The sequence below is a fragment of the Chaetura pelagica genome, unplaced genomic scaffold (assembly GCF_000747805.2).
Source record: "Chaetura pelagica isolate M959 unplaced genomic scaffold, ChaPel_1.0 scaffold222, whole genome shotgun sequence".
Lineage (NCBI taxonomy): Eukaryota > Metazoa > Chordata > Aves > Apodiformes > Apodidae > Chaetura > Chaetura pelagica.
In genome coordinates, this window is record NW_009952711.1 from 1,149,340 (window position 1) to 1,172,247 (window position 22,908).

The window sequence follows — 22,908 nt, forward strand, 5'->3', positions numbered from 1 at the left end:
CCCCAGGGCAGCACCTCAGCATCACCGGGTGGTGTTTGGCTCCCCGAAAGGGAGAACAAACCATCACTTCAGATGCTCTATGGGTTAAACCTGTTGGCAGTAGCTTAATAACCAATGGTGTTCCAGGCTTCAGCTTAATACTCAATTCTGTTAAATTGGGGCTTAACAAGGCTGTTGCCGAAGGAGCAGTGACACCTGCAGCTCCTTCCAGCCCGTCCACCCCGTGTCCTCCACACGATGCTCACACTCAGCACCAGAGCCTCTTAAGAACTTGTTTAACCATCTCAGAGACACCCAGCCCTTTGAGACCTAAGACACTATTAAAAGTCCTACACTCCCTGACAAGAGAGTGTCTTATTCCCTCTTTCACTTTGTTTCAGTTACTGAGTACACATTTCCTGGGACATGGAGTCACACACATTACAGCCCTGTCTAGACCCACAGTCACCATGTCTGTGTAAGGAAATCTCTAATCACTGCAGCATCCAAAATAAAACAACTCTAGAAGTAACACAGCAGCGCTTGGTTTGAGCCTAGTCCACTGAATTTCCATCTCTCCACAAACCTAACACACTCATTTATTCCAAAAATAGATCTGGAATGATTACAAGCTTCGGTGGAATCCAGCAGACTATGGAGGTGCTGAATTCATCCGAGTACCATCTGGCCAGATCTGGAAGCCAGATATTGTTTTATATAACAAGTAAGACTTCCATATTTATCTTCTTAATTCAGGAAGAAGAGGGGTGATGTTACTACTTTAAAAAAAATCAGCAGCAGGTTAACTGAATTAACTGAAAAAGCTTGTTTTTAGATCTGTGTCCCCATCTCCCTGCTGTGCACTCACCTCCCTGCCATCCCTGGGCAGGAGCCAGCTCCTAACCTGGAGCTGCAAGTGGTCAGGCCGAAGTGAACTCTGCTTTTCTCCTTCACAAGGCCCCACTTTTCCTATAATTTTTATCGCTGTCTACAAGGGAGGTGGCAAGAAATTCCCTTAGGCTGGACAGGTCTTTTCTGTGAGACAAGAAATGAGAAAAACCCTGAAAATTCTAGCTTTTTAAGCAGTGAAACTCACCCTTTGACACCTTTTACAATAATAGTGGTGATCTAGAAAAGCCACAGGCAAAGTTTACTTGGGATGTCAGAGACTAAGAGAAGTAAAATCATAACTACATGGATCCCTCTGCCATGTAAGGAAGCAGTTACCAGTGAAATGGACTTAGCCATACAGATCCAAAACTTAGGTCTGTGGAACAAGACACTCCTTTTTTAAATGTGGCCTTCAATCTTTACATTACTTTTTTAGTCTTTCAGATAAACAACTGAAATTGTCACATGGATCTTTTACGATTCCTGTGATCAGGACAGCAAAATAGGGCTTCAAAAAACCCTCCCAAAACACACTCCTGACACAAATATGCACCCTAATCCCTCATTCCATAGTTACTACCTGCACTGCCCAATACCCGTACTGCAGGTATCCTCTTGATCAGCCCTTGGGTTCTGATGAGCTTGATCTAGAACAGAATAAAACAAAGTAGCTCTGTTGGAAGGGACCTACAATAGTCATCTAGTCAGGCTGCAATCTGCCCTCTCCTGTTTGCTGCTTGGAATATGGATTGCACTGAGCCTTCCTTTCAAATCCTCCATGGTCAATTTACATAGCTGCTTATTTAACTATGCAAATTTATGACAGCCACTCAGTCCTGCATGTGCAATTCAGCTCCAAGTCAACATGTAATTGCCAACTTTCCAAAAACAGATTAAAGAGTTAATGTACATAATCTGAATGTATGGAACTACCCAGAGTAGTTGCATTCTAATTTTTGTTACTCTTATTTGCTTTACAGTGCAGTTGGGGATTTCCAGGTTGATGACAAGACCAAGGCTCTATTAAAATACACGGGTGATGTGACATGGATACCTCCAGCTATATTTAAAAGCTCATGTAAAATAGATGTAACCTACTTCCCATTTGACTACCAGAACTGCACCATGAAGTTTGGTTCCTGGTCTTATGATAAAGCCAAAATTGACTTAGTTTTAATTGGCTCTACAATGAACCTAAAAGATTACTGGGAGAGCGGAGAATGGGCTATTATTAAAGCTCCTGGGTATAAACATGACATCAAATACAACTGCTGTGAAGAGATATACCCAGACATCACATATTCTCTTTACATTAGGCGTTTACCTTTATTTTACACTATCAATATGATTATTCCATGTCTGCTGATTTCTTTTCTGACTGTGTTAGTTTTCTATTTGCCTTCAGACTGTGGCGAGAAGGTAACACTCTGCATATCAGTCCTTCTATCCTTAACAGTGTTCCTTCTTGTTATCACAGAAACCATACCTTCTACTTCCCTGGTGATTCCACTTATTGGGGAATACCTCCTTTTCACCATGATATTTGTAACTCTATCTATTGTCATTACTGTGTTTGTACTTAACGTGCACTACAGAACACCCAAGACACACACAATGCCTGTGTGGGTGAGAACCATTTTCTTGAACTTACTTCCCAGGATCATGTTTATGACAAGACCTGCCAGTGATGAAGAGAATAATCAGAAGCCAAAACCATTTTTCACTTCTGAGTTTTCAAACTTGAATTGCTTCAACAGTTCTGACACCAAATGTTGCAAAGATGGCTTTGTGTGTCAAGATATGGCATGCAGCTGCTGTCAGTACCAACGGATGAAGTTCTCTGATTTCAGTGGCAATCTCACAAGAAGTTCAAGTTCTGAGTCTGTAGATCCTCTGTTTTCATTTTCAGTTCTGTCACCAGAAATGAGAGATGCTATTGAAAGTGTTAAATACATTGCAGAAAATATGAAAATGCAGAATGAAGCCAAAGAGGTAAGAATATATCTTACTACCACTCAAACTGCAGACACCATTTGCCATTAGTATATTTTGTAGGAAAGAGATCTCAAAAAACCAAACAAAAAAATTAATAAAGGACAGGCCACTGTTTTAGACAAGTAAATTACCCAAGGTATTACAAATATGTGCAATTTTGAATGTAGGTAATTTCTGGGAGCAGCTGTGTCTCACAACGTTCTCTTTATTCACATGAACTGAATGAAGCAGGTTAAGGTAACCACTGCTAAGGAAACATGCTCAAGTATCTGTCCTACAAGATTCAGAGTGAGGATTTTCCAAGTTACAGTCTTAGTAGTGGAATTTACTAACTACAGCCTTTAGAAAGTTACACTCTCCCTCCCACAGCTTACCGTTCATCACAAAGAATGTAAGAATAAATATCCTTCACAGAGATGATGTTGCTTATTCTGCTGCAGCTGTGAAGTGCTGTAGCTAAATGAGACAACTGCTGCAAGATGGGGATCATCTTTCTTAAAACTGCACCTTGATGCAATAAGAAACCACAAGACTTTTCTTTTTATCACGTTCCTCAAACATAGTAAGAGTAGTAGCCACACCACCACAATTATCACCACATTTAACGCCTCTGCAGCAGGGCACTTAAGTTAGAAGGAAGTTACTTTGTTTATACTGAGACCAGAACTTCATTTAGAATTAGTTGGTATAGAAAACCAGGAGGTTGTTTTGGTTTTGGTAAGTGTGTCTTAACAATCAAGTTCTGTTGTTAACAGTGTAACATTTCAAAAACTACAAATGCATTATTCATTTATTAGCCTTCCTGAAGAAAAATTAAGTAAAACTTTAAATTTAATCTCAAGAGTAACTAAAATGATCACCTAGGATAGTTACTATTAATATGTAACACGTCTAATACTTCCATGCCACTCTCATTATAATGCTCACTGAAAGAAAAAAAAAATTAGAAAAACATCTGTGTTTTGAAAACTCTACCTAGAAGATAAGATTAATTTTACATCATGCACGAGAACAATCAAATTTCAGTACTATGTAAGAAACATACCAATTATATACCATTTAACCTTTGTCTTTTTACATACTGCCTAAAGACAAGCAGAAGCAGTCTGGTTCAGTAAAGTATTCTGAACAAACCTGATCACCTAAGGACATAAAGCTTTTCAGTTTCATTTTTAGCACACAGAAGAGAAGTTGTATCTTATAAGGTCCAGTGACTTTTTGCATTTGAAGTAGCAGCTTTTGGCTTTGCCACAAATAGCATATTCAAATAAAGCTTCTTCACGATTAATTAATTTTCCAATGAACAGAGAGATATTTAGTTGTTTGTATATGAAGGAAACCTACATATGTAAAAGGACTGTGCTTCCTGCAGAAAATGTACTAATTGCTAATGCAAGTTATTAATCTAATAAACATGCCTACTTGCTATTCAATTTGTTTTTCAGATTCAGGACGACTGGAAATACGTTGCCATGGTAATCGATCGTATTTTTCTCTGGGTTTTCATCCTGGTATGTATTCTAGGAACAGCAGGATTGTTTTTACAACCTTTGATGGCTGGAGATGACATGTAAAGATTAAATAGTATGTTGTGAAATCAAATAAAACTTCTGCCAACCAACTCTGCACCCTCAACCCAGCACCTGATGTCTCTTCTGTGTGTGGTAGAATCAGGATCTCTCTTGGCCTCAACTTTGCTTGACCAAGAAGGCTTTCTTAAAAATGTGAAGACAAAAAAATGTTAACTTTTATGAAAGCTAATATCAAAAGAATATGAGCTATGCTTGACAGCTACTTTTTGCAGTAACTGGAAAAGATGTGGGTAGTACATTAAACTTTATAAGGATGGTTTAAGAAAAGGTCAATAAAGAAACTGAAAATGACATAAATATTCAGAAAGTCACGACAGAGGTCTTTTGGACTACTAGACTGGTTTCCATGAGTCTGGTGCCAAGTGTCTTCAGACCATGACAGGATCTTCTGAGAAGTTCATGCTGAGAAGTTCATACTGAGTTCAGTGAACACCCTCACGAGGATGAAACGGTTTAGGAAGCACAGATAACAAATTGGTGGGATGCAGAAATTGTCACCTGGTGTATAAACCGACTCAAATAATGGGAGGAATGGACCAAAGGCAGGTTTATTACAAAAGGAAAACAAACAGGACAACAACAGATAATGGTAATAAAGCAGCCATCATGTAAACTCTCTGCATTCCCATATTTCAATGTATGAGAAGACTGTCAGAAGAAACAATTTGTTCATACCTTATTATGTTTAAAACTGTGTATAAATAAAACACACACTAAGATGCAGCCTGCAGGTTATGCACAGGATCAATGACAGGATGGTTTGGATACAGAAGCATCCTGCTGCAGCAAAGTGTTTCCTGGTGAGGGAAGGCAGGTAGACACAAAATAGTCCTGTAGAGTATGCTAAAATTTCTTCTTAGGTGTACTTTTTTTTTTTTTTTTTAAATCAGTAAGAGCAGGTAATTTAAGAACGTGAAAAAACAATGCAACAAAATACTGTAATGAGAAAGTATTTTGTGAAAATAGGAACTGTTCTCTCTGTACCAAACTGGAAACTTTTGGAAAGACAGTGTATCAAGTGATGCAACATTTATGAAAATAAAGAGAACCAAGCTGTTGAAAACGGTGCTTTTTTTTTCATTTATTTTGATGAAGTGACAAAAACCTATGTAAGGTAGCATTAGCTACAGTTCAACACATTCAGAAATAAGTTACATAAGTAAAGGTCCATGCTTCTAAGCCTATTAGAATTATTTTGTTTCAGACACACCTGATGATAAGCTGACGACCCCAAAGATTCTAATGTCAGTTGTCTTATTTGTATTTATCTTGATCAGATTGTAGAAGTGACTAAAATTCATGCATTTGCAAAAACTGGGAGTTACTAGTGTAACGAATGGGACTCTGTTCAATCACTGCCCATCACGTGGTACAACTGGGCAGTCTACAGACATCATTTAACTAGGAGGAAAAGATGAGATGGGGAGTTAAGGCAAATAAAATATCTATACAGATATATCCAGCCAACTGAGCCTCAAGACTAATCTATAGTTCTACTGACTTTGCCTTCTCTTCAGGTAAGAGTAAATTTCAGTAATTTAAATCCAAGGAAGACTATTAAAAGACATTTTGCATTTGAAAATGAAAGAAGATATCTGAAGGATTTCCGTAACTTCCACACAAAGAAACTCACTGATGCATTGTTTAATCTTAAGTCATACTGAGAAAGTGAAAATTAGTATATTCATAGATTAAATTGGATAATCTTTGCAGAGTTACCTTTACAATTAATTATGATGGGAATAGAGAAAATATTAATATCCAATGCCAGATGTATTTGTATAAGTGAAGAGTGACTCCCTTTACAATCAAAATTATTTATAAATTGGGAGTTTTGCGGCATAATTTCCCTGCCTGTGAGCCTTAAAAAGCTAAAGAAAACCAAGAGTGTCCTACAGGTAACAACAATTTGAAATCAATAGATAAGTTATGACCTGTGCAATCAGTATTCTAATCAGTTCAGTGCCACACAGTGCTGTTCTAGAGGAGATACAGAGAAAATGTACCTGGTTCCCAAATTCATAACCACTATAAAAACTCCCATTATAAAAGCTACCGCAATTTACATTAAACTTTTCAAGTAAGTATGTTATTATTAATGTAGTAATTTAAGCAAATAAAAACTTACCAAGGCGTCCTCTAGCTTGGCATGACTGTATCAGCCCTGCAGGATGCAACTATGTTACAAATGACACTGGCAAAACTGTGGTGTAGGAAAAACACTATTTTAGAGTCTCTTACACAAATAAAGCTTTAAGAAAGGTGGCATTGGAATTAATGTAAATCAGTATTGAAATAATATATTTTAAGGGAATAATTAGAAAGCTGCAAGTTAGCTTCTAACACTCAGAAAAAAGGAGTATGGAAAGCTGTCTCTGCTGCTCAGTTACATCAGGTTCTGTAAGTGAGAAAACCTATTATATTTAGATTTGTAAGTTGTGTTTTAACACTGCGTGAAAATTTAATAATCTGTCTTTGGTTACACAGGATAATAATTTTCAACTCATTTACTTCAGAGAGGCATTGCCCAAATGCCTTCTACTTGTGCTTAAAAACTTAATTTCCTGCATTTCTGTGTTACTTTGAATTATTAACGTTTGCAACTAACACTGTATCATATTCTGCATCAGGAATAAAGAAATCTGAATGTTGTGGTCCATGCAAATACTTATGCTAGTTGGGAACTCATTCATTTGTCTTTGCCTTCCTTGCCATAGCTGATTCAGACATCCTGTTACATGTGTATCCCGTAGACATTTTAAGGCTTACTGTATTAAATGTTCATGTTAGTATGATATAATTAACAAGGTTTTGAACTTAGCAGCAAATTCCACTGAAAACATCTAAAGGCAAAACATAACCAAACTGCTATTTTTACTAAAATCTTGAATGTATGGGAAGTTTAACTGGTATTCTTCTTATTACTTTAAATTGGTCCTGTAGCTACTTTACACTTTTACAACACATACAAGAGAGCTGATAAAAATTCTCCTTTGCATACTACAGTAAATAGAAATAAGCAACTGTACTGTGTAAATATCGACAAGTATCTAATACTCAGTATGACAATTTATATAATAATTTAATAATTGGACTATAGTGATATCATTCAAAACGTTTAAATCTTTCTATTTTGCAGTAGGTGTCAGCATATGCTTTTCTGACATGCAAGTGCTTGAGAAGATCCTTTTAATTCTGATCTCATTTAGAAGCAACTTAGTAGACTGGCAAGAAGCAAACTGACTTCTATGTGTGCTAGGGATGCCATGCTTTAATATAAACATAATTTTCTGGTTTGGGATTTATTTCTATCAGAAACATGCCTACAGAGAATGTGTATGGAAACAGAACTACTCCTTGGAGCCATTTTAGCAGGAGACAAGTCCAAAAATCTTTTATCCATTTGTACTGCCTATATGTGTAGGAACTATTATACTTGCCCATTTATGAATAACAGGAATAAATAACAACAGTGATCCAATTATTGAAACCAGAAGAAAAGTCCACAAGAACATTCGATCAAGCACCTGAGCAATAAATTTCCAGTCTTCAACAACCTAAAAAACACAGAGCATAACAGTTGTTTAGAATGTGTGAGAACAGGTAAGAACACAGTACCAAGCCCTGCAATTCTTTATCACTCTACAATGCACTTTGTTTTCACTCAGGTCCATTAGGTAAGCCCCTTTAATAACTTTTTATAATTACACTATGAGCTAGAAGAGGAACATACTTCCCTCTACAAAGACTGGTAAGCTATAGAAACCAATACTAGATTTTTAATGCATAAACTGACCCTGAAAAGCCCCGGACATCCTCATCTGCAGAGATAAAATCAGTATGGAGTTTTCTAACATGCTTCAGGATGTAAGATTCATGGCTCAGCCTCATCATAAGGCGGAATACCCAGACAGGAGCTAGAAGTAAAAGTTGTAGGAAAAAAGCCCCAACAAAGCATTTTTATTTTTTTTTAATTACAGTAGAGAGCAGCTGTTCCATTATATACAAGATCAGAAAGTGGTGAGGTTACTGCTGCATAGAGTAATACACCAGGGAGAATACTCACAGTATTTTCAAGATTATTTTCCTTTTTGATTGGATTATTCATATCTATACACAGTTTTGCAAGTACAGCAGATAGAACTGTCCAAGCAAATCAAAGCCGTGCCAAACAAGTGTCTCTGACTGGAACTGGAGCTGTCCATACCGCCCACACCTACTGCTTCCTGAGATGTAAGGCTACAGCAGCACTAGCTGTGTCATTTTTAACAACTTTTTTCAATTAAAGCTTGCATTCTCTGGACCCCAAAAGATAAAATATAAGTGGATCCCCAGACAGCTGTATTTTAATTTCTGAGGTTTAGAGTCACAACCACATGACACCTGAAAAACAAGATACCACCTCTCTTGTCACTCACAGTCAAATACAGTAAGTTCAGTAAGAGAAAGAACATCAACCCTAAAATTACAGGAAATTATATATTCAACAGCAAACCATTCTATTTATAGTATTTATACAATGCAGGGGTATTAGATGCTGTTTTATCAGTACAGTAGATACATTTACTAAAAATCTAGGCTAGATCCCTTCTGGTAAGTCAGAGTTGAGTCCTGAGTAAGCAGTTAGCTTACTTACTCCCAGGCCAGCATGTGAGAACGTGCTCTCAGCAACCAGCAACTTCTGAAGACAATAATTTCTGTATAAATTGAAAGAATCCCAGGCCTTGCCATCAGATGCAGGCAGCAGTATCATGAGACCACACAACAAACTTCTTTATTTCTACACTAGCATGAAAATAGCATGTAAGTCTCTGATGTTCCAATGGTGCTAGTTTAAGAAGCATGGAATGAAAACAGGTTCATAATGCTCTTACTCAAATGGTGTAAATATCCACTAATGATAGTTCAGACTGCAAATGTACAGACTGAAAAAGGAGACGGTGACATCTTTTGATATGATGTTGAGACAAATAATAAGGCTAGAACACTCAAGACATCATCTAGTCCATGTTAAATCTCAACATAAAATTACCAACATATGGCTATAGCTTGTATTTAAACTAATACAAGTTAGGGCATTAAAAATAATTTTTATTGAGAATTGAAGTGCAAAATAAGGTTTAGCAGTATTTATTCTGAAATGCAAGGCAAACGCATTCTTCAGAAAGCCTTCAGATAGAACATTAAAATGAAAAATACCTAATTCTCTCATGAAAATAACATCCAGCAGCACTGGAGATAACAGTTACAGTACAGCTCTTGTAACTGACAAGGAGCTCTGAAAATATGTCATTAACAACATGAACTTAATCCTAGAAAAAAGCAAAAGACTTTAAAGTACTATTAGAATTCTCAGCATTGTACCATACTTGCACTTCTTTCCAGCAGAAAATTACATAGCTTCCAGTGAAGGCAAAGAACCGGAAATCCCATAGCACATATTTAATATACAGCTGCAGAGCAAACCATGACTAGGTGTTGTAACTCCCAGCTTCAGAAGATCAGTGTGATAAGAGTAACACACCCACCTCACGGACTTCATTCTCCTTCATAACGTGCCTCGTGATGTATCGGATCGAATCTAGAGCTGCTTCCAGGGTGTTCCTGGATGACTCTGAGCCATTTGCATTTCCTGTTTCCTCCTTCTGAGGAAAGTATCTGTCTACATGACTCCTCATGCAAAGCAGCTTGGGAAGTTTGTGAAGAAATATCTTGCGAACCCAAGGGGCCATAGCGTTGTGTGTAGAGGAAGAGCGATGATGGATGTTGATAGCAAAGACAGTTATCACAATGGACAGGGTCACAAATATCATAGTAAACACCAAGTACTCTCCTATGAGTGGGATAACTTTAGATGATGATGGGATAATCTCTTCGATAACGAGAAGAAAAACAGTCAAAGATACCAGTACTGAAGTGCAGAGTGAGATTTTTTCACCTTCGTTTGAAGGAAGATAGAAGACAAGGACAGTTAGAAATGAAAGCCCAATGCAAGGAATAATGAGAAACAAGGTATAAAAAAGTGGCAAGCGTCTGATAATAAATGAATATGTAACAAAAGGATACCAGCAGCATCCATCAGTCCTATTTCCTTTGCTCCCTGTTGCAGTCACTATTTCCCATTCTCCGTTATCAAAAAAGTCTCTTTTGTCTACGTCATAATCTTCAAGAATGATATCAACCTGTGAGCCATCATAAGTCCAGGAACCAAATTTCATTGAGCAGTTTTGGAGGTCAAAGGGGAAGAAGGTTACATCAATAGTACAAGAACTTTTGTAGTTTGCTGGTGGAGTCCAAGCAATTGTGCCATCATATTTTACCACAGTTTTTGTAGATGTTCCCTCAAAACGTCCATCTGCACTGAAAGAAGAGAGATGCATGCATGCAATTACAATGGAGGGGGTGTGGGGGTGTCTTTTAAATAAGAAAATATTATTTGTTATTATTTCAGCTTTTTATCCCTTCTCACCTTTCACAGCCCAAATTTTGTATTGTGTTCATAGTCAAGTTTTGGGGTTTCATGTTTTTATTATTTGTTTTTAATCTGAATCTCATGCAGGTAAACAGTTTTTGAAGAGTGAAGAGTGTTTTCAAGCCATAAAAAGATCTGTGCAACCTTCTGTGGTCCAAACGACACGCAAGGGATTGTAAAACACTGCCCTTTCACCGGCCTGACCAAGCTCTGGTGCTTCTATTGGGAATACAGCACAAATGCTTTTCAGTTTGGCCAAATCTTAAATTACTGAAGACTAAAAGTCCTGAAACAGGTAAAAGAATACTTATGTGCCATGCCCAAACTTGTATTTACAGTCACTGCCACAGCCTTTTTCCCTGACTCAACAAATTAGGACATGTAAAAATACTGTATATGCACCTCAGTCGAGCAGAACAATTAATTCACTGTTACGGCTTCTTACACCTGTTAATTCTCAAAAAATATCAACCTCAACAGCATCAATTAGTTGCATCCCTCCCATCTCTCTACACTGTTAGTGTTTAGACAACACTCTGCAAGACACTGTTTTCTAATCAGAGTTTACACAAAGTGTAAATGAACTTTTTAAATAAATGATAAATTCTACACAGAAACAAAGCAAAACATTTAAGCATTTAACATGGCAACAAAACTGATGCGTTCAGAGGCAAATCTTTCCACACATTCTAAGCTCTACTAGCTGTAATAATCCATCCAACAAGTCCCCCACCAGCTTGGACAGTAAAAACAGAAAGAAAACATATTTTATATGAAAAGATTAAAAGCTTACTTGTCATACAACACGATATCTGGAATCCAAATAGAATCTGATGGGACACGAATAGATGTTATTCCAGCATAGTCTTCAGGATTCCACCTTAATTTTACATCTATCCATTCCTGTGGATATGCAAGATGTGAAAATCTTTATTAATGTGAAGTAAATTTAAGAAGGGCAAGACTGGGTGAATATAGATAAAGCAATTAAAAAAACCCCGAATTGGTTCCTAAATTTTGCATACAACAGTGAATTCACTGAACAGACATCTATTTGTCTCATCAAATATTTGTTTTCTGCTATAAGAGCTACAGTATTTCTGTACAGAACTTCAAAATCCTTTTTCAGAGCACAAGAGCTATTATGAAAGGGAATGAAATCTGAAATAAAGCTTGTTCTGAATGAATATTAATTACTTTGGAAACTGATCAGAAGGAATTAAAACTTTTTTTCACAAAAAAAAAAAATCATGCTGCAACTCTCACAAGATAGTTGCTCCTATTTCTGTCAGCAACACCAAAAACAGCCCCGTGAAAAGCACAGCAGTACTTCAGTAATTTTATACTTCAACTATAAAAGCCCAGAAATAATGCAAGTTTCTAAGAATTCACCAGCAGATAGACTGTTAAAAGCATATGCATGTGAATTCTTATTTTATTTGAACTGGTTCAACTGCAACAAGTTCTGGAGAAACTATTAAGAAGGCCCAAAGTGTTAGCACTGACATGTTGCCAGCTCATACTTGCTGAGTAGCTTCAAAGTTTTCCTGAAAATATCATCTTTGCCTGAAATTACAGTTACTGGAGAAGGAGGGAATGGGATGCAACAGGAAAAAAAAAAGAGAACACAGGAAGCAGGCTGAACAAAAATAATTTAATAAGCTAGTCAGTATGATCAGGGTCTGCAAACGTTCTTCAAAGTTAAATAAAAAATAATTTCTGAGCAGGATTTCCCAAGTTATCAGTAGCCACCAAGTTTAGCATTGGACTCTAATTATTAAAAAGCTTGAGGCTTTTCCTGCCCATAAACTAATATTCTTGAGAAGAAAAAGTACCTTGTTATACCAAGCATACAGAATTTTAAAATTCTTCAGTGATGTTTATGTGATAATCTCAAATACCCCACAAAAGAAGGATCTTAAAACTCTTCACCAAAGACTTCACAAACCCATACATTTCTTAGTATGGTTTTTGAAAGAAAACTTATGTCCTGAAGCAGTAACTTTTATGGTTGGATACACACACTTTGGTATATTAAATGGCCATGTAATGCCACCTCAGATTTCATTTAATTAAAAGTAAGTTTTTTTAAATTACCTTTTTTTTAGTTTTGTGACAATTAATCCTTTGAAGCATTTCAAGAGACAACTCTAAAGATATTATGTAAAATAAAAATTCATGCAAAACCTAAGTTTTTTAGACTACACAATAAGTAGAAAAGTTTCTTTTGACTTGACATGCAGCTATATGCAAAATACTGATGAAAATTCTGAAGCTTCATACCTGTTTCAGCCAGACATTTGTTGTCATCAGTTGATTTTTCTCATCCTATAAAAGCAAAGCATATTTTATGAAAAATCTCTGCATAATACATTCATAGTAACTAGCTGCATTAGTTCACAGAAATGTAGTTTAAAATACAAAACTTAAAATATTAAAACACACTTCTAAAAGCATTCCAGCCACTTTTAAGTATGTTTTATGAAAACTTTTTAAACAAACAATTATATTTGATTATATAACAGTTACACATTGTATTTTTCCCCTTCTGTGTCTCTCTCCTCTCTTCCATACGTTTGTTCAACTGTATTTGATGCAGTCTTACTGTTTTTCTATGGAAACATAAAGGAATAGCCAACATGTAGCAGGAAAAACTCCTCTTGTAGCTATAAACACTGAATTAAATTTTAAATGAATATGCTGAAGAGAGTAAATAACTGGTGGGGGGAGGAAAACCTGGTTCATCTGTTTTACATCTCAGGTAAAGCCAAGAGAGAATCTTCATTATTATGGAAGTGACACATGTGAAGGCTTAGAGGTCTTTTTCGCTGCTTAAGGAGGAAAAAGAGCAGTATTTGCAAGTGTTGCTGCATTTTACAGAAATGAGACTGATAAAGTTTAAAAACACATGGTTTTCCCATTAAACAAATAAATTAAAACAACTCTCTAGGCTTAGGAATTTCACTCACTTGTTTTTTTGTGAAAACTCCACTAAATACAAGAGCATAAATATAAGGTTGTCTTCTTAACCTCTTTGCCATCACTTCTTCATGCCTCCAACTACAATGCATTTTTTATTATGCTGATAATTATTCTAGAGGTTTAACCTATTGCATTTAAGCTAAAACATGAACAATTATTTCACATGACATTTTGTTCCAAAATGTTAAGAATTAGAAAAAAAAAAAAACCAAACTTATTTCCTATACATACCACATCTACTAGTTGAGAGATTGCCAGACCAAACTTTATTTTGATGGTGTCATTCAAGCGTTCCACGGGACGAACCCATCTCTGATAGTCTTCAAATAAATGTTTAAACAAACGATCTTCACTTTTAGCAATAAAAGAAGGTTCAGATGCACCTATAGAAACAAAACAACAACTTATTAATATTGTTTTAAATGAACAGTGTACATTTGCATTCCTGTGTCCAAAGAGCTACAGCTATGTTTATGTAGAGTTAAATTTCTCATCACCTTTTCTCTGGAAGAATGGCCAAGGTCTTAATAAAATTAGCTGGTCTTATCATCTCCATACCACTATCACACTTTTAAAACCTATGACTCAAGAACATTAAGATACTTTCAGTAATTATAAAGGCAAAATGCACTTATATAATTTACCTGGTGCCATGAAATTATGGAAGTCCTCTAAAACTGAAAGTTTATCTAAGAGGGACTGAAGTTCTATCATTCTAAAACAAGATAGTACTTTTTAAAAACCTTCCTCCACATTATACAGGTCTTTAGGATATTGCATAACTTGTGCTCCAGTTTGAAACATCAGTCTTGCCATGTTTCACATATTATCTCTTCTCATATTTGCTCACATCTATGATGTGTACTTTGCAGTACTTGTACAGCCCTTTTTCCCCACACTCCTGTATCTTAAACACATGCCAGCCTATATACCCATCTACCTTCAACCTATTATATCAGATGGCACCTTTCTAGTTAAGTAACAATATACATCATCCAGTTACTTCTTTTTCATAGTTCTCAAGGAGTCATCTCAATGCTTGTAGACTGACTACTGACCAGGAACAGCAAAAATCCTGGATAGCTTAAAAAGAAGGGGAAACTAAATGTCATCTTTTGTCTCCTTACCAACATGGTCTCACTAAAGTAGAAACCCTGCTACCCAAAAAAAGGCAAAGTTTAAGGATTCTCCATTATGAGAATCTATGCAATTTATTATGTACCCTAAATAATAAGAGAAGGACAAACTTGGGGAAGAGACAGAGAGAGGGGAGAAAAAAAGGCAAGATCTAGCTAAGTAACCTGAGTAAGAACAGCTTTCAAAGGCAGTGTAAAAGACCTGGAGAAGGTCACCACCTCAAGAAGCAGCACATGCTACAGACATCACCTTGAAGGGAATGGCTCCAAAAGGGCCTCCAATTCCCAGGAAGTTAGAGCAACCACCAGAAGACAAGAGCATACATTCTGAACAAAAATTTTTACTACTGAGTAATGAGATTTAAATTGACTGAAACTACTGGGGGGAAGAAAAAAGAAAAAAAAAACAACAAACAAAGACCTAACAATTACTATAGTCAGTGTAAGAGACAGAATAAACATAAGAAAGATGTTCACAACCATGTCTTTTTAATGCAGGTTTAAAATATTATACCATTACATAAGGGTATGGCATGACCTCTCTAGAAATGATGTGCTCACTAACAGCATCCATCTAAAAAAAGATATATCAGACACAGAAAAGCACCAGAGAATGGCATAAACAGATTAAAGCCAGAGACAGTCATCCATACAAGGAAAGATTTAAAAGATTAACACAATTTTGTTTGGAGTGGAAGTGAATTTAGTGAGCATAACAGAAGTAGATGAAGTCGTGAACATCACATGCAGAAAAAACACTGAGGTTATTTAACCTTTCCCATAAAAGAAGGTAAGGGAAACAAAAGTATAAACAATTTCTATTTGAAGCTCATTACCATAACCATTCAGTGAATCAGAGATGATTAGACAATGAAGAAGACTAAAATTTTAGACTTGCCTGGGATTACTAAATCGTCAGTTATATCAAGCAGCACCACACTTGCACAGGGGGCCAGTTCTCATTTCAACACAAATTGCAAAATCTACCTCGGAATGTGATCAGCAGTTTGCTGGCTTGCATCTGCTGCAGAATGGTTCTTGCTGCAGGTCAGCTCAGCGTTTGTGTTTTAAGACAGTTCACCCTTCTGTTTCAAAACACAAATCTATCTGTTTGTATTTTATTTGTTCACAAACCTCCCCTTCTTTGAGATGTATTATTTGTTCACCTACAACTTAATATCTTCCCATTTCAAGTTGATAGGATTGTTGTGTAATAGCAAAGAACTGATCAGTAACTTGTGTTGTACCTCAGGTGGATACATGAATACAGGGGACCTAAAAATTGCTGCCGAAAAGGATCCAGCAACAATATTACACACAAATTACCTTCACAGCTATTAGTTAAATGTATTTATTTTTATGGATAATCTGGGTTCAGCATATCCTCATTAGCCAAGGAATTTGCCTTATTTGTAACAATACATAGAATTGCCAAGTCCTGGTTTTTACACACATCCCAAAAATGCTTCCTGAAGACACAGTCTAATTTCTTTATTCCTATATCCCTATTTCCCAAATTATGAATAGTTTTGTGTATATTTCAGCCTAATGTTTCATAAAGACTTGATTTTTGTATTAGCATTAATTGCATTTTCCTTTTGCAGTCACAACTCTTAACTGAATTTTCTGTCCAATTGAGTATGACAGTGCAGCTGGGTATTCTCTCTTCACTAATTGACCTTGAAGCAATGCAGAGGCAAAGTTGCACTTTCACCATCTCTCTGTTCCTGTAAGATGACCTCCTGTACAGCAATACAGCATCTTCAGGGCACATGCTGTTTCCAGACTAAGCTTCTCTTAAAACACAGCATCTTTCTCTGCTATGTTAAGTGGGGACATGTTCCTTTAACACTTTTATATACTTAGAGAATTTATTTTCAAACTTTTTACACTCAAACCTAGCGTATACTCACTGATTTATTAAGATGACCATCTTAACTACTAACAACCTAGTTCAACACAAATATCTACACTTTTTCCTATTTCTAGTTTACTCTTTTTTTTTTTTAATAAGTAGAGGCCTACTTGACTATAAAGGCAGCTTATACAAAGAGGCACTCCATGAGGAGGCTGGAGATGGTAACAATATATTAAGAGTTGGCAAAAATAAATAAACATTTTATTTAATAGGACCACAGAGCTCACTGGTTAGATAGACTGCATGTGTTTAACTTCTCCTTTCCCTGTATGCTTTTAAGATTATTATAAAGGGTAAAATTCTTCAGAAAATGAAAAGAACTGGTAGCAAGGAGAAAAAAGGTAGAGAAGAGAGAAAAAGAGGTAAAATACAGTTATTGGCTTAAGGCAGCAGACTTGCTGTGCTGGTTGGAGAAAAGCAGAAAGAGGTTAAAACCTATGACTACCAAGATTAGCAAATAAGCAACCCAGAGTACAAGTCTCATACTAAATCAGATGGTATAGAAGATTATGGAAGTACTTACCCCTACTACTAGCTCACTGTGCTAACAAAGAATTAAGAAGATTTGTAGCCTTTGAAGGGCAATTTTAAGCCTGCTTGCCTCTGTACGCCTCTCTCTGTGTTGAGGTCAGGTAACTTCTGCAGTCTAAATCAAAGGTAGGCTCTCTATCTTGTTCAGTGATAAATCCCAATGACAATGTTTACTTAGTTGTAATTCACACAACACTTCTCTGTTCATGTCCTCTCAGTGTGATTCCAGGTTCAGCAAAATAAAAGCCTAAATCACAAGAGATTATGCGGGATGGCCAAAATTTTAACTCTGCAAAAAGGAGACAAACATTTCTGCACAAAGCAGACTAAGAATTTTGTGGGTTTTAACTTTGAAGCAGTTGAAGCACACTTGACAACATGATAAGTAGAAACTCTAACTAAACTTTTTACTTCAGAAACCATTGTATTAAAAAATTCAGGTCTACCATTTCCTCCCTAAACATTTAACAAACTTCTTTAATAAAAGTACTTTGGAAGAACTATTCAGAAAAGAGAAGGAAGCATCACATGGGTCTCAGATGCATGAGTATCATAACAGAACACACACGTGTCTACTCAGTTGTGTTAACATTCTCAAGTCAAAATGTCACCAGTGCTGCTACTGGCAGACTTTTTAAATGCTTCAGATAAACTACAAAAACGTTATTCTTTTGTAAAACTTGTCCTTTAACATTGTTTCTTACTATGTCATTATGGTATGAAATTTCTTAGCATCTTAATTTGATTTAGGAGCTATATTCTTTTTAAAAGAACTATCAGTGAAATATTTAGTTACAGCAATACCTCATACCTTTTCATAAATCTTTGGTTGGTTGGTTTTAAATGAGAGAACACCAGGGTCAGTGTTCCTCCAAAGAATAAACTTTCTTTTAATTCTATATTCCTCTACACTTCCTTAGATAAAGTGTCTAAGAACCACACTGGGATTGCAGGTAAAACCCTGGTTCTTACACTCAAAACAATATGTAGGTCAAAGCATTTTATAATTGATAGAAGAGAGTTTTACTGGTTTCAGGATTTCTTTGGATCTCTACTTGGTGCATTTTCAGAAAAGTTCCATGGGAGAAGGGCAAGGGTTACTTTTAGAAGCCAAATGTTAGGATGTAGATTCAGAAGTAATACATATTACTAATGTAGATTCATACTCATATAACTCATATACCACTATAATGAAAAAGAACACTGCACTAAGGACAATCAACATGGCAAATATCCATACTTTGTAGTTACTAGATTTTTAAATTATGTACTACCATAACGTATAGACCATTATCCACCAATTTAACTACTACAAACTAGAATACAACTAATAATTTACCCTACCAACTAGGAAGGTGCATGAATACATACAGTACACCTGCCTTCAGTACACTAATACATATGACACTGATTTCTTTAAAAAGTAACAAATTTGGCATAATTTACAACAAAGGAAGCACTGTGAAGACTAGAAGTGCAATGGTAACTGTTTAAATCTTATTCTAAAAATTGTTCTGTCACCATTTTGAGAGCGGAAAAAAAGTTTAACATCTTTCCTAGAAACTAACTTATTTCACAGTGAGCATCAGTATTTTTCCTCCTTTTAGTTTACTATTTTTCCCCAAAACAAATCTAGTCACATCACAGTATTTTAGCAGTTGGTGACAATTGCAACTGCAAGTCATATTTATATTGCAGCAGACAAGAAAAAGTAGAACAAGATCATGTTCAAAATTAACTACAAAGATCTCTCTCTAAGCCTCCCTTTACATTTTAAAGAATCTCCCACCACTACTTCAGTAAGCAGAAAAGATATGTAATATATTAAGTATAAAATGGAAGTTTTACTTCTGTACTGATTCCTCCTTCCCTTTAGAAAGACAGAGTCATACTTTCTGTATGGCCTTCAAATTTTTTGCCTACTTTTCCTTCTAGGCTTTAGCAATTGCCAGGTATCCAACCACTAACCATAAAATGTTTACTTCACATTAAGCATTTAGAAACATCAAAATCATCTGTGCTAGAATGTAAGCCAATGCAGGATTACAAATGTCATCCACCCTACTAAACATAAGTCAGAAAAGCCAGCTATTACAGTCTGTACTTTCTACAAGTATTGGTTCCCTCCCCTGTTTAAAAAACCAAGCCAAAGCCCAAGCCCATCACTACACCTGCAAGCATGGAAAAGCCTATTCTAAACCTTTACTCGTCAGTGCTTTTTTTTGCAAACTTGTTTTGCTTTCTTTTGTACAGAGGTTGTCTGGGGATTTCAAAGGATGAGAGTACAGAAGTAACAGCCTTGTATCTCTATCACAGTGTCTTACTACATGCCTGGAAGCTGCCAGGTGCAGCAGGAACTCTTAGGATTTTTCATTTTCTTCAGGGCTTTCAAGTTACTGGGTGGATTTCTGCCTTCTCTCTTACCTAGCACAGCAACCTCCTGCCAACTAGTAGCAAAATGAAATAACACATTGTGGACATGGAACTATCAAGGATTTTGAACAGCAATATTACTTAGCACTTACCAATAAGAACAGAGGTACAAGAGCTGCATGAAGAAAGCAGGGAACATGTTTCTTACATTCAAGACAAATTTAAAAGATTAACATTTCCAGCTTGATAATTGGGAAGTAGAATTAAACTATCCCCTAACAGCTTAGTATCAAAGGATAACTACAGACAATATTAATAAAGCATTTACAATTTGTTTAATAACAGCACAATATACTGCCATGTGGTTTGTAACTAATCAAGAAATACATATGATCAACTACAGATTGACAGTCAGTCTTCAGATTAAGAGCTAAATGGAGCACAAACCATTCCTTTCCGAATACCTGTGCTAGGGATTCTACCCTAAAGACACACAGTATGTGTAAGAGCTTCCTGAACTCTGAGCAGTGAAGCTGTTGCCAGCAGTTGTCTCATGATTACAGCCATCTACAGCTCCAACGTTAGGGTCTGCAGCATGGCACAGCATTTTCTCCTTAGCTCATTGACACTAATATTCTCCACTCAGCTTTCAGCAGATGGAAGGTCTGTGATATTTCTCCCAGCCCAACAGCTAGGGGACTTCAAAAGGCTGCCTCATCTCAGGCTGCCTCAGCGTAAAAATTATGGTCACTGATGTCAGGGGGACTTTTTCTGTAAGAGATCCAGGTTTTGTAAACTCTTTTGATACCACTTTTAACCGTTGCATCATTTTCACTGACCGCAGACCTGTCAGTAAGCACAAAAGATGGGGAAGACAGCTCTGAGGAATGTATACAAGTGCAAATAGTGCAAGGAGTAAAAGGAAGAACAAGTACGTAGAATCTTAAAAGTAGAACCATTTATTCATCTAGAGTGGATGTATCATGGAAATGAACACAAATCCACAATTCATGCAAATAAGACTCCTGTGCAAATAAGACATGGGCTTCAGGCTTCCCACAAGTTGCCAGCACAGCCCTGGGTGCTGCAGAAGTTGTGCACTGGTGTTTCCTTCTGCCACAGTAGCATTTTGCTTATGCAGCTCAATTCCAGTCTTAGATACACTGGAATATACAATCCTATGGCTCAGAGAAATCAGACACTCTCTTTAGAAATCAGATACTCTGCTCAAAAACAGATGCAGAGCAGGAGATTTCAGAACATATCCTATCGTAACATCGATCAGGTTTTCACCATTCTGAGAAGTGGGAAACTATATAAGTAATTCCTTCCACAGCTCCTTCTACAAATCAGCACAGACATTTCTCCACAAATCAATCCCCACATTTTTCTTCCTAAGAATCCCTTAAGAAAGCACAAACCACTTTCAGAGGAAAAAACAACAACACAAAAAACGCATACAAGCAGGAAGATTTGCAGCTTCCTGTTGGGCAGGGAGAAGGATCCAATCTGTTAGAAACCAAGTGGAAAAGGTTTGAGTGTGTGAACTCCCAAAGCAGCACACCCACAGGTCTGCAGCATGGCACAGCAGTACTATGGGTGCCTGTCAATCTCCATTCCATTCCTGCATTTGAGTCTCACCTGTTAGTTTAAGATTCAGAGCAAGGAACAAAACTAACTTGATCGTACTTTAAATCAGCACGTATTTTGTCTTGCCAAGTCAGGGTTATCCAGGATAAAGGGTTAGTTCACCTCCAGACTACTAAGAAAAGGGAACACAAAATTCATTTTCAAGCACTCAGAGTGGGATGACAAAAAAAGTCACATACAGAGTTAACTTCTGTTCCTTAAAATGACTACCACATGCAAAACAGTACCTCTAAAAGAACTTTAACTGAACGTGTATGAAACTCTTATGTAGGTTATTTCTATTTGCCCTATATTTTTTGTAATAGGTAGCTACGATCCTTTTTTATCCTCCTAATAGCAAATTTGATTTTATCTCAGAGCAAACAAAATGTGGAAAGAAAATTTAATCCTCACTATATATGATCAGTTCTCAATGAAGTAAGAACTGTTGGCTTGTGCCAAAAGTCAAAATCTGGCTTAACTTGACTGGAAGCAATTCCACTCAGTCACACATACCATATAATTTAGCATAGTAATTTCACACAGTAGTATCTTCTGCCATGATTAAAAACACTACTTGTTCAAATACTGAGACCAAGAATAATATTTTAACTCACGGTTAGCAATAACAGACTGAGGTTTTGTATGTCAAAACTGAGATGTTAATACAATTTATTTTCCTTAACCATGTTTAGAACATTTTTTTAAAAAAATTGGGGCTAATATTGAAACAGCCAATTTTATTTTAAATTAATCTCCTTTCTACTTCTAAATATTGCAGTTGTGTCTCCGAGACATTTTGCAGAACTCATAGCAATGTACCTATAAGTGATGTAAAAGCAATGTTTCAAAATTACTATTCCTAAACAATTCTTTGGAAGAGCCTTGATTCTGCTCCTTTAATCTTTGTGTAATTTTATAACCACTTCAGCTTCACCTGCTGTTTTACATCCTTCAACTCTGAAAGGCACATCCTGATTGGATTACGAGCCTGACTCCTTTGAAGTCAAATAAGTAATACATGGCAAAAGTAAAAATAATTGTAGCATAAACGCTTAGGAGAGGCATTTTCATAAGCAGCCAGCTCCATACGCGACGCTGCAATTGTTAAACACACTTTGTGGAGGTGCCTCTGCAGCAGCTGCCAGTGCCAAGCGCAGGCACCACAAACCTGCACCTCCCTGAGCCCGCGAGCGGAGCCAAAACCGAGCGCCACGACACTTCGAAACGCGATGTATTCACCTTTAAAGCGTAACAACTGACACACCTGGAGAGCCCTGCTCGGGCAAGGGCGGGTCTCCCCTCCCGTCGGAGGGGCCGCCCGGGGGAGCCCCCGGCCCGGGGCTCTGTAGCTCGGGGAGGTTTTTAAAAGCTCACCAGAGTCCTGCCCGTCGATCCACCCCCCCCGGC

General features: G+C 36.8%; 2 protein-coding genes across 2 annotated transcripts in view; one reads left to right on the top strand and one right to left on the bottom strand.

Annotated features, from left to right (window-relative positions):
- CHRNA3 (cholinergic receptor, nicotinic, alpha 3 (neuronal)) overlaps nucleotides 1-4,439 on the top strand; it is a 7,218-nt gene extending 2,779 nt beyond the window's left edge. The window contains 3 exon segments of the mRNA XM_009994502.1: nucleotides 577-703; nucleotides 1,851-2,862; nucleotides 4,311-4,439. Coding sequence (XP_009992804.1) covers nucleotides 577-703; nucleotides 1,851-2,862; nucleotides 4,311-4,439 — 1,268 coding nt within the window.
- A 3,413-nt stretch (nucleotides 4,440-7,852) lies between these two features.
- CHRNA5 (cholinergic receptor, nicotinic, alpha 5 (neuronal)) lies at nucleotides 7,853-14,467 on the bottom strand. Its single transcript, XM_009994503.1, has 6 exons — nucleotides 14,409-14,467; nucleotides 14,143-14,356; nucleotides 13,213-13,257; nucleotides 11,723-11,832; nucleotides 9,986-10,817; nucleotides 7,853-8,014 (listed from the first exon to the last, which is right to left on the bottom strand). The coding sequence occupies exons 1-6, from the start codon at nucleotides 14,465-14,467 to the stop codon at nucleotides 7,853-7,855; spliced, it is 1,422 nt and encodes a 473-aa protein (XP_009992805.1).
- Nucleotides 14,468-22,908: the final 8,441 nt, after the last annotated feature.